General features: G+C 44.8%; 1 protein-coding gene across 2 annotated transcripts in view; it reads left to right on the top strand.

The window, feature by feature from the left end:
• Window positions 1-4,936: 4,936 nt before the first annotated feature.
• The window catches only part of SNX27 (sorting nexin 27), a 68,542-nt gene continuing 61,495 nt past the window's right edge, over window positions 4,937-11,983 (top strand). The window contains exon 1 of one of the 2 annotated variants that reach the window (XM_028088242.2): window positions 4,937-5,418. In XM_028088242.2, coding sequence (XP_027944043.1) covers window positions 5,108-5,418 — 311 coding nt within the window. In that variant the 5' untranslated portion in view covers window positions 4,937-5,107. The remainder of the gene's footprint in view (window positions 5,419-11,983) is intronic. The other variant, XM_028088243.1, reaches the window with a different exon arrangement.

The following is an 11,983-nucleotide window of genomic DNA, read 5'->3' as shown; positions in this document are numbered from 1 at the left end:
CTCCAGGATCAAGACCTGAGCCAAAGTCAGACGCTTAACCCATTGAGCCACCCAGGTGCCCCTCCTTTCTTTTTTTTAAGAGTTATTTATTTATTTGAGAGAGAGCTTGGGGGGGTTGGGGGGGTGGGGGCTTGGGGGGCGGTGGGGGGGCAGAGTGAGAGGGAGAGTCTTAACCAAACTCAGGCTGAGCACAGAGCCCCAGGCAGGGCTCCATCCCATGACCTTAAGATCACGACCTGAGCCAAAAGCAAGAGTTTTGGTATAATAAAGCAAGGCTTAATCGATTTAGCCGCCCAGGAGCCCCAGAACCTTTTTCTCTCTTTAACCAAAAGGAAGCTGGGTAGTGAAGAGAGTCCTGGCCGTTGTGTCAGAAAATTTGGGTTCATGGTTCAGTTCTGCTCTACACTAGCGGTATGATTGGGGCCTCTAAGCCTAGTTTACTGTGGATGCTTCTATTTACGTTGTGAGGACTTTGTAAGCTCTTGGGTGAGAAGTGCTCTGCAAGCTTTCTGGGTCCCATTTCCAAAGGCAGCTTAAGTGAGTTCCAAGACCCCACTCTCTCCAAGGCCACACTGCTCTCTCAGAGTCCTCTTTCTCAATCCTCACCAGGTCTCTCTTGAAGTCTCTTGAACAGCTGGAGGGAGGCACTCCCCAGGTTCTGGCCTTGGCACCCTAATCACCTTGTTATCTGCTCTGCCTGGTGCGCTCCTCCACCACCACCCACCACCACCCACCACCCACCATCCGGAGCCCACGCTCACCAATCCATGCTTGCACCAGACCCCTTCCCCAGCGCTGGACTCATGCATCCAACCAATGACTCATCCCTCCCTCCTGGATCTCCCCCAGACCCCTCAAATCTTCCTCGTACCCAGAACTAAACTCATTGCCCTCCCTGCGAGCCTCTTCCTCTTCTGCCTGGTCTTGGGAAATCACACCACCAAGTCTGGGCTTAGGCCATTCTTTTCTGCCCTGCCCTCACACCTGAGCTCCAAGTGGTGCCAAGTCCTCTCTGCCGGGTGCGGCCCTCCAGTCACCACCGCCCAAGCCTCCCTCTCGTCAATTCTTGCGGGAATCAGGGCACCTAGTTCTCAGCGGATCCTCCTGACTCAATTTGTTCTCCACACTTCCTGCAGGATGAACTTTCTCAAGCACGAATTTAATAGTATGTCCGCTTTGCTTAAAAGCATTCAGAGGCCCCTAAATATTTGGGAATGTGATTCTTGCCCACCCCCTCTGTCCCCTCTGCTCCAGTCCTACTGAACTACAGTCAGTTCTCACACTACACCATCTTCTTTCAAGTCTTTGGGTTTGAATGCACTGTTCCCTCTGGTCAGAAATAGCTGACCACACCATCCTTCTCTGCCTTGCCGGCCCTTCTCATCCATGATTACTCAGCTCAGCTGTTCCGTTTTCAAGGCCCCCTCCTATGGGCACTCTTGCCAGCCTCTGCAGGCCTTTATCACAACTCTCATTACTCCAGAGACTCAAAGCCTGTGGGGTAATTTCTTCTTTTGCTCTTTCTAGATTGTGAGTTCTCGAGAGCAGTAACGGTATGTTATTTTAGTTTATTTTGATTCTCTGATCACCTTTTCTTCCAGTCTGATCCTTTCTACATATTTTATGTATTTATTTTTTGAATACGTAACACATTCATCTGTCTAAAAATTCAGAAGTTACAAAAAGCTATATAAGGAAAAGTCTCCCTTCAACCGCTGTCCCCACTCCAGTGGTCCAGTCCCCCTCCCTAGAGGGAATCAATATTATCAGTTTCTTGTGAATACTTCTAGGGATATAAATACTTCTAGAAATAAAAACATATCTATAGGGGCGTCTGGGTGGCTCAGTCGTTAGGCGTCTGCCTTCCGCTCAGGTCATGCTCCCAGGGTCCTGGGATCGAGCCCCTCATTGGACTCCCTGCTCAGCGGGAAGCTTGCTTCTCCCTCTCCTGTTCCCTCTGCTTGTGTTCCCTCTCTCGCTGTGTCTCTGTCAAATAAATAAATAAAAATCTTAAAAAAACAAACATATCTATGGTTCCCCTTTTATACAAAAATGTTATCATGTTCTACAGACTGTGCTGTACCTTGTTTTCACTTATGTACTGTATCCAGGAGATCATTTCATTTCAGCACGTAAAGAACTTCCTTATTCTTTATTTTCAGTTTTCCATTGTGGTTGTATGCTAAGTTCATCAATGACATTAGGTTATTTCCAGTCTTTTGTAAATACAGGTAATACTGCAATGACTATCTTCACAAAAATGTCACTTCACACATGTACAAGTGTGCCAGTAGAATGGATTCCTAGAAGTGGAGCTGCCAGACCAAGGAGTATGTGCATTTGTGAGTTTCACCATGCCATACTGCCCTTCATGGAGTTTGTAGATAACATCTTATTTATCTTTGTATCCCTAGCCACCACTGCAGAGTCTAGAACAGAGCAGGCATTCAGTACACTTTTTGTCAAATAAACAAATGAAAAAAATAGCTCTTTCAGTGGAAGTTCCCTTTTTCCTTTCTTTGATGTCCTTAGTGGATAAATTCCTGCCCATTAAGAGCTCAGTTCAAACCAAATGATTGTACAGCAAAATTCTTATTATTTCAACTTGTATTATTTTCCCTATTTGTGCAGTTAGTTGACACCCTTCTTCATTAGGTTGGTTATAAAATAAGGTCATACTAACTTTTATGTTCTAATATAATAACTGGATCCTCATCCCACATTTTGTGAGATGTCTTAATTATTCTACTACTCTCCTCCCCCACATGCTGAGCAATTGCTGGAAACCTATACATGGTTCCCAAATTCTTTCAGGGGGTTGCTTGTTGCTTTTATTTTATTTATTTTTTTAAAAGATTATTTATTTGACAGAGAGCGCCTGGGTGGCTCAGTTGGTTAAGCGACTGCCTTCGGCTCAGGTCATGATCCTGGAGTCCCGGGATCGAGTCCCACATCGGGCTCCCTGCTCAGCAGGGAGTCTGCTTCTCCCTCTGACCCTCTTCCCTCTCGTGCTCTCTATTTCTCATTCTCTCTCTCTCAAATAAATAAATAAAATCTTTAAAAAAAAAGATTATTTGACAGAGAGAGAAACAACAAGAGAGGGAACACAAGCAGGGGGAGTGGGAGAGGGAGAAGCAGGCTTCCCGCTGAGCAGGGAGCCTGACTAGGGGCTTGATCCCAGGACCCTGGGATCATGACCTGAGCTGAAGGCAGACGCTTAACGACTGAGCCACCGAGGCGCCACACTGGTTGCTTTTATAAGTCATCAGACCTCTCTCTGCAAGGTAACTTTTACTGTCTTTTTTTTTTTTTTTTAGATTTTATTTATTTAGTGGAGAGAGAAAGTGTGGGGTGGGGGGCAGAAAGAGGGAGAGAGAATCTGAAGAGGACTCTGCACTGAGCGTGGAGCCCAACCTGAGGCTCAACTGAAAGACTTCGAGATCATGACCCCAGCTGAAATCCAGAGTCAGACACTCAACCGACTGAACCACCCAGGGGCCCCACTTTTACTCTCTTTTTTAAACTATGAATCCCTGTGGCTCCTCCTGGACTGTTTACTAGCTGTGTGGCTTCTCTATGCCTGTTTATTCACCTATAAAGTAGGGCACATTATAGGATTGTGAAGATTAAATAAAATTATAGATGTAAAGGGCTTAGAATAGTGTTTGGCACATGGTAATGTTGAGAGAAACAGTCCCTCATGGGTCTGTCATGCTTCTACCCATCTTCCTGGGTATGCCAAAAATGCAAGACGCTGACTGCTCTTGACCAGGGTCAATTCTCAAGGTTGTGTTTATAGTGAGCAACTTTAAGGAATGAAGTAATGTCTCCCTCTAGGACAGAGAACTGGTTTGCTCACTGCTTCCTATAAAATGGCAGGTTTCCCAAACTCAGTGTTCCCTCAGCTGTGGTGTAAATCCACCAAGTAAGTGCACAGCATTCATGTGAGCCCTTGTCATCCCCATAAGACTTGGGGGAAGAGGGATTGACAACAAAAATGCTGAAGCTCACGTTGCTTCCTGTGTTGTAATAGTCCTTTGTCTCCGATCCAGGAATTGTGTCTTTTTGTCAGCATCCACAAAACAGTAACAGACAAACTTACTAGCCAGTCAGTAGGGTAAAATAAGAGTACTAAGTGCTCAAGTAAGCTATTTTCATTATTTTTGCTCTTGCTCTTCTTTCTTGCCTTTGCTAGGCATTCTGCACACTATCTGTGAGTGTGCATTTGGGTAGGTAGCTGAAAAACATCAACTGCTGCCACTGGCAAAGAATTCTACCGTGCTGTTGGGGGAAACAAAATAAATTAGAAATAAAGGTAACTTCAAAATCATTGCCAGATTTAAATTCTTACTTGGCCCCTCTAGTATCCAGTTCTAAATCGCTGAGACCATAATTTTCTCTGCATACGCTTTTTGTATATTTGGAGCATAGTTTTTATGTAGTTGCAATACGTGAAAGTTGCGAAAAAATAACCGGGCCTCAGTTCCTGTTACCTAATAGGTGGATGACTTTGGCCTCTCTACGGTTGGGTTTCCAAATAAGTGAAATAGAGAAACGAATTCATGATCCAGTCAGCTCACAAGGTTGCTGGGGCCACGGAATAAAATAATGTATGTGAACACAGAAGGTACTGAACAAATGAGTTGTTATAATTTAAGGTCACAAACGTCAACTTATCCTAATATTATTGCTTTAGAGGCTACCAAATGAGTTATGAAATGAAAGAAAAAACTTGCCCCACGTCAACAGCTAAATCAGTCCGCCGCACTCGGCGCTGGGTTAGCGGCTCAAACTACAACTCCCGGCAGGCTTTGTTCCCCAACTGCGTCACATAACCTCCGCTCCGGCCGGGGCTCTGCCCTCTCCTCCGCCCCCACCCTCCAGAAACTACAACTCCCAGGAGGCTCCACGGGGCCCAACCGTCCGTTTTCCCCCCGCCCCCGGCCTCCCCTTTACCCTCTCGAGCAGCTCTGTGGCCGACTCCGGTCCCGCGGGCGGCGGAGCGGGCGCGCGCGCCGGGGGTCTTGCGGCTGTTAAGCAGGGCGAGCGCGCGCGAGGAGGGAGTGGAGGCGTAGGGGGGCGGGGGTACGGCTCGCTCGCTTGCAAGATGGCGGACGAGGACGGGGAAGGGATTCACCCCTCAGCTCCTCACAGAAACGGAGGTGGCGGCGGCGGTGGGGGGTCCGGGCTCCACTGCGCCGGGAACGGCGGCGGGGGAGGCGGCGGCCCGCGGGTCGTGCGCATCGTCAAGTCCGAGTCCGGTTACGGCTTCAACGTGCGGGGCCAAGTGAGCGAGGGCGGGCAACTGCGGAGCATCAACGGGGAGCTGTACGCGCCGCTGCAGCATGTGAGCGCCGTGCTGCCCGGGGGGGCGGCCGACCGGGCCGGGGTGCGCAAGGGGGACCGCATCCTGGAGGTGTGAGTATCTGGGCTGCCCGCCGCCCCACCCTGCCCCGCCCCCTCCGGCCGTCCCCGCATCTCCCTCTACCCCTGTCGCCCTCAGGCCGCACCGTCCCCCCTCCCCCCCTCCAGCCCCTGAACCGGGCCCCGGGACTCCGTTCCCCTCAGGCCCCGCACCTCCTTGGGGTTGACCCTTTCACCTCCCCGCGCCCAGGGTTTTCGCGACCCGCACCTCCCTCCCGGTAACCGGTCTACGTCCCTGCGCCCGGCTGTTTTTACCCCTGCCCCCGTTCTTCTGCCTTCTTTTCTGCCCTTTTGCTTTACCCCCGGGCATGCCGCTTTCTGCCCCTTGCTGGACTTCTGCCCTCGCTGACAGCATCTCTTTTTCTGACCCGGCCCCTATCGCGTCCTACCCAAGTTCTCATCTTTAGCATCGTAGTTTCTTGTTCTCCACCACTGCCGTCAACCCCCAAGGACCGTCCCTCTGTCCTCTAGACCAAGTAGGTAGGACCTGTGATCGGCTCCCACTTTTCCTCCGGGAATAATCATCCCTCCACTGCACTCCTTTTGATTTCCTTAGTTACCCTCTCCTGCGGTTAAGCATCCCCTGCATTTTTCTATCCTGCCTTGTGTCCCTTTCCTCCCTTCCCTTTTGGATTCTCTCTCCCAAGAGTGTACCTTCTTCTCTGACCCTTGCTTGCATGCCTTTGTTTTTGTTTTGTTTTGGTGGTGGGGGAGGGTGTCTTGGACACTGTACTTTCTTTACACTGTTGTCCCGTATTGCACCAGGATTTTGAATCTGGTGTCTCCCATCTTCACATCCCTCTGAGAGCATCCCTATTCTGGTCTTCACTTCTACACCATACTCCTACTTCTTTTTAGTCAGGATTATGGTGGAGCTCTCCTGCTCCCCCCCCGCCCCAAACTATACCCCTCTTTTGGGTCTTTGACCTCCTTACTTTCACGGGGCATGCCCTTTCCATTCTCTGTCTTACTCTATCCTCTTGTGATCCCATGCTCAACTTTATCCTATTCTTGATCTCCTCCAGACTGCTTTCCCTTCTCTTTTTAGGCTCCTACTGCAGCCCCTCCCCCCTTCATACTCCTTCCTCCTTACTTCCCCACTGCATCCTTTAAAGCTCTAGCAGGATGCTGCCTTGTCTTGCAATTTCTCTGCAGACCTCCTCCACCACTCTCATCCAGGTTTTACCTTGGTGGCTTTGTACTTTGTATTAAAATTTATATAGTGATTGCTGGTTGACTGGTAGGTGGCATATGCTCTCATTACCTCACCTCCATTCTCCCCAGCAGTCTTCAATCCTGTATCTCTTGCTTTTTTACTGAACCCTTATTTTTTCACACTTTTGCCCTCTCTCTCAGTGCTTGGATTTGCCCTCATGAAGTCTCTCTCATTTTTTATAAATGTTATTTTAGTTATGATTTCCACAACCTTCCGTTTCTCCTCTAGTAAAACAGTAGGTTTGCTCAAGGTTTCAAAGAGATTAGTATCTTGAGGTCTGGCCTATAGAGGAGTCCCTCCCTTTTTATTTACCTTATGCCCCCTGCCCTTATCCTTGACACTCTTACTCTGGAATTCACTCATTCTGTTTCCTCTTACCTTCCACCGGAAGAAAGAGTAGCTCACCAAAGTAACTGTTTGGAGCTATTAAACCTTCCATTTGTGCTTTTTCTGTTAATGTTCTACGTGCTCTTTTCTTATTCTCTGGTAATACATTCTTAATCTTTGGGGGCCAGGGCATTCAGATGTAGAATGCAGTAGTGACCAAAATTTTGCTTCATACTTGGGCATCTAATTCTTTTCTTTCTAGATAACTCAAAATCTGTGGCTGATGTTTCCTTCTGATAGAAGCTCTCGGAATTGTCGTTTTCCTTTCCCTTTGGAAGTTAACTTTGGATCCAGCTGTTTATTTTTAAATTTAAAATTGAAGTATTTATTTAAAATTGTAAATTTATCATAAAGTTCTAAGTACTTTACTTTTTATAAGAGCTAAAGGAAGTAAACCAAAAATAATCCTGTGGATGACCACAACTAATATCAACTATTTCAAATATATATGTATATATATCAACTAACATAGTTGGTAGCTTCTTGCCTTTATTATGATTTTGTAACAGAGTCTAGACATAAATTAGGTACTGTAGGGGAGACTTTAGATGATCCCCTAGGGCAGATGGAGGGACTTGCCTCAGGTCCATATTCCAGTCTAGGCCCATTCCTCCATCTAGAGAGAAAACATTGAACTTTGGCGCATACTTGGTGGTGAGTAGAGACTGTCTTAAAAAAGACAAAGTGGGCAGGACAAAAGAATGCTCTTTGCTTAGAGAACCTTACTCTGGAAGGTTGTGGTGATGAGACTTCTTCGTGGCAATGGTTTTTCACCTTCCAGCTGTATTTTGATTTCCAAATTCTCTGAAGCTTCTTTGCTATTATTGGGAAATGGTGATAGTTGCAACACAGAGTCAAGCAAGTTGGCAGATTCTCTGAGACTTCAGCTATACAGTCTCTTTCCTTCCAAAGTCTGCATCTTCTCCTTAGGTTTTCAAGTGAGAGGAGGAAATCAGCGACCAAACAGACATGATTCTTGAGGGATATCTGTGTCTGTTACTTGTTTTGATTTTGGTTAGGTTGATGCTAATTTTTCTAAAGCATTCTTTAGGCAGCACTCCTTAGGGCTTTTCTTTGTCTCCCACAAGTTCCTTAAGTTAACCTCTCTGTTGTCCCAGGAAAGTTTTGCATGTTATTGAAGTGCCAGGTGGGATCAGGGTTAGGCATAGGTAGATTATTATTGTGTAGACATAGTTTGCATGAAGTCATAGGTGGATGTCTGGACCTTGATGATTGCTTTTTAACTAAGACTTGTCCCTATTTTAGATGCTTTCGTGTTATACACAAATTATTCCAGTTTTCATATATTGTAGTCATTTGGATAACTGAGTTGTGAAAAGAACCGAGTAACCTGAGATTTAAGGGATTAAAGTCTTGGACAAAAGTAAGAGCATTGATTTATTTGTATTTCTTTTAAAGTCTGCCTTATAAAGGCCCTGTCCTCATTGAATCTTAGAACAGTCATTAAACTAAATTCAGGGTGGTTCAGTTTGTCCTTTCTCCCTTCAGAATTGACTAGATTCTAACTGGTTTGGAAAGAGTCACATTGCAGGGCTTGGTAGTAGGATATGAACAAGCCCTCTGGGCTCTAAATTTTACTGCAGATGGGAAGTTTTGTACCAGCAGTGTTCATCTCCACCTTGTAATTTTACCCAGTGTAACGTATATTGAATGTTTCCCTTTGATGTGTATATACCTGGAGGGATGCTTTCATAAGTGGAACCAAAATACATATGTCTTTGCACTAATTATATAGTATGTGAAGTAACATTTGACTTCAGGTTAATTTTCTTAAAGGTTAAAGTATTTCTAAGGGCTCTTGATTGATTTCTTGAGAGCTGCCCTTAGGAGGGTTATAGTTGTGGTACCATCTTTATTTTTAAGGGCTTATCTATTGACTAGTTTATCTCTTTGGTATTTGGGTAGTGTGGTCTTTAATAAGCATGGACCCCCAAGATTGGCTTGCAAGCATTTAAAATCATGATATATTTGTCCTGGGTAGAGTATATGCTTTCCCTTTTCATAGCTTCAAGGTAATATACCCATCAACTTTCCCTTGTTAAACTTACACTTGATCTTAGCCAAAAGGCTGAGCAGTGATTCCCTTGTTAAAGTTAAACCATAAGAAAAATTAAAGCTCTCTCTCTCTATATATATACATATACACACACACACACACACACATATATATAAATTTGTTTATTGGGAATTCATTTTAATATAATAACTTAGGAATATCTCATGAGCATTCTTTTTTTTTTTTTTTTAGCTTCATTTAATGTGAAAGTTTGGAATAAAGAGGTTGGTGCCACAGGAAGTATTTTTACGAGTTAAGTGTGAGTCATTTAATGTTGACTGCTAGGTACCTTCTCAGGAGCTACTTTCTTTCTCAATTGTAGATGAATTCTATTTGGCCCAGATTTTCCACAAGTAGATTTTAGAAATGGTGTTTGAAATCATGGTTATTGATCAAAGAAAATTTTATGGTAGTGATTCTTAAGCTTTAGTGAGCATAAAAACCACTGGGTGTGTTTGTCAAAAGTGTAGATTCTTGGACTCACCCTTTAAGGGTTATCTGTGATTCAGTAGGTCTTGCATGGGGCCTAGAAGTCTTTATTTTTTACTCCCTTTGCAACCCGCATACCCAGCCCATACCTGGAGCTACACTGCAGGTTCTAGGCCTTGAATTCTTCGTTCATTTTATCTTCGTGGTTATGTTGAGAGTCATGAGTTAAGACTATACTAACAAATAGTGATTGGTAGACTCCTGAACTCCAGCCCTTAGAAAATCAATTCAGTAAGATAGTGGACTATTATATCTGCTCATCTAGACTTTATTGAATCTTTCTTTTTTTTTTTTTTTTTAAAGATTTTATTTATTTATTTGACAGAAACACAGCGAGAGAGGGAACACAAGCAGGGGGAGTGTGAGAGGGAGAAGCAGACTTCCCGCTGAGCAGGGAGCCCGATGCGGGGCTCGATCCCAGGACCCTGGGATCATGACCTGAGCCGAAGGCAGACGCTTAACGACTGAGCCACCCAGACGCCCCTTTATTGAATCTTTCTAAATGTTGTAATAAAGATAAGTGGCAAAGAGGTAGAACAAGTTAATAAAATCATTATATCACTTTGTACTTTTTTTAATTAAAGATTTTTTTAAAGGTTTTTTTTTTCTTTTTTTTTCAGATTTTATTTATTTGACAGAGAGAGAGAGAGCACAAGCAGGGGGAGTAGCAGGGAGAGGGAGAAGCAGACTCCTGCTGAGCAGAGAGCCCGACTTGGGGCTTGATCCTAGGACCCTGGGATCATGACCTGAGCCAAAGGCAGACGCTCAACTGACTGAGCCACCCAGGTGCCCCAAGATTTATTTATTTTATTTTATTTTATTTTTTAAAGTTTTTATTTAATTATTTGACAGAGACACAGCGAGAGAGGGAATACAAGCAGGGGGAGTGGGAGAGGGAGAAGCAGGCTTCCCGCGGAGCAGGGAGCCCGATGCGGGGCTTGATCCCAGGACCCTGGGATCATGACCTGAGCCAAAGGCAGATGCTTAACAACTGGGCCACCCAGGCGCCCCAAGATTTATTTATTTTAGAGACAGAGAGAGTGAGTGAGAGAGTGGGCACGGGGTGGAAGGGGCAGGGGCAGAGGGAGAGAGAGAACCTTAAGCTGACTCTCTGAGCGCAGATGCGGGGCTTGATCTCACAACCCTGAGATCATGACCTGAGTGGAAATCAAGAGTCAGATATTCAACATCAAGAGTTGGATAGTCAGGTGCCTGGGTGGCTCAGTCAAGCGTCTGCCTTCGGCTCAGGTCGTGATCTCAGGGTCCTGGGATCGAGTCCCACATGGGCTCCCTGCTCAGTGGGGAGCCTGCTTCTCCCTCTCTTCCCCACTTGTGTTCTCTGTCACTATCTCAAATAAACAAAATTAAAAAAGAGTCAGACTTTAAACCAATTAAGCCACCCAGGCGCCCCTCACTTTGCACTTTATGTCGTGTGTTACAATTTGCATAGTATTTTTACATTTGAACTTCACAACAGCCTTGTGAGATAGGGAAAATATAAATTCCTTGAGGATAGGGACTACATACATCTATGTTGTTTCCCTAGCCAAACGTCTAATGGCACATAGAAAGTATTACTCAATAAATATTTGCTGAGTGAATGTATGAGTATTATTTGCCCCTTTTTCATAAGAGAGGAAACTGGGTGTTGCACTAACGAATGTTAACCAGATTTAAACCCAGGTCTTTGGATTCTAAATCCAATATATTTTCCATTTCTTTTGTTTTCTTAGCTATTTTGACTATTAATAGTCAACTATTCTTGACTGGGTAGTCACTTAAAATTCTTAAAATTCAGTCGCATCCCTATAAACTTGGATAGCAGTTGAGCTTTGGTTCCATTGTGAAATGTAACTGTCTTATATCATTATTTACCCTGTCTCTCTGATTGTTAAATTGGATGGGTGACAGGGAGCCAAAGTGGCTCTTCGTTGCCCTTGTTTGTTGATATCTTTATTGGTTATCAGTGAAGAGAGCCTGACATAATCATAACTGCAGCCACAGGAAATACTTTTAATTCCCTAGGTAGTTGAGGTAGCAAACAAATAAAACTAAATTTGAAAACAGCATTTATCTTTCTCTTGGAAATCACTTCCATAACATTGCTGTTACCAGGAAAAGATCTGTTGTTAGTAACATAAAGATGTGTCTAGGTCATATAAATTATTGGGAAGAAGGCTTCTCTTCAGCCCCCACTGACTAGTTTGTTTCAGGTGAGGGTTTGTTACCATGGTCTCAAGGATAATTATTTTTTAAGATAAGTCCCATTGGGAGTAATTCTTATGATAAGCAAAGAGACTCAATTGACAAGGAGACCCTTAAAATTTATGATCACTGCCCTGTGCCTTGGGAGCATGATCTGTGGTGAGTTTATTCGTTAGATGATGGCA

This window comes from Eumetopias jubatus, unplaced genomic scaffold, assembly GCF_037043125.1.
Source record: "Eumetopias jubatus isolate StellerSeaLion01/CBP00866 unplaced genomic scaffold, mEumJub1_p1.0 scaffold_4, whole genome shotgun sequence".
Taxonomy (NCBI): domain Eukaryota; kingdom Metazoa; phylum Chordata; class Mammalia; order Carnivora; family Otariidae; genus Eumetopias; species Eumetopias jubatus.
This window is presented reverse-complemented; position numbering and strand designations above follow the sequence as displayed.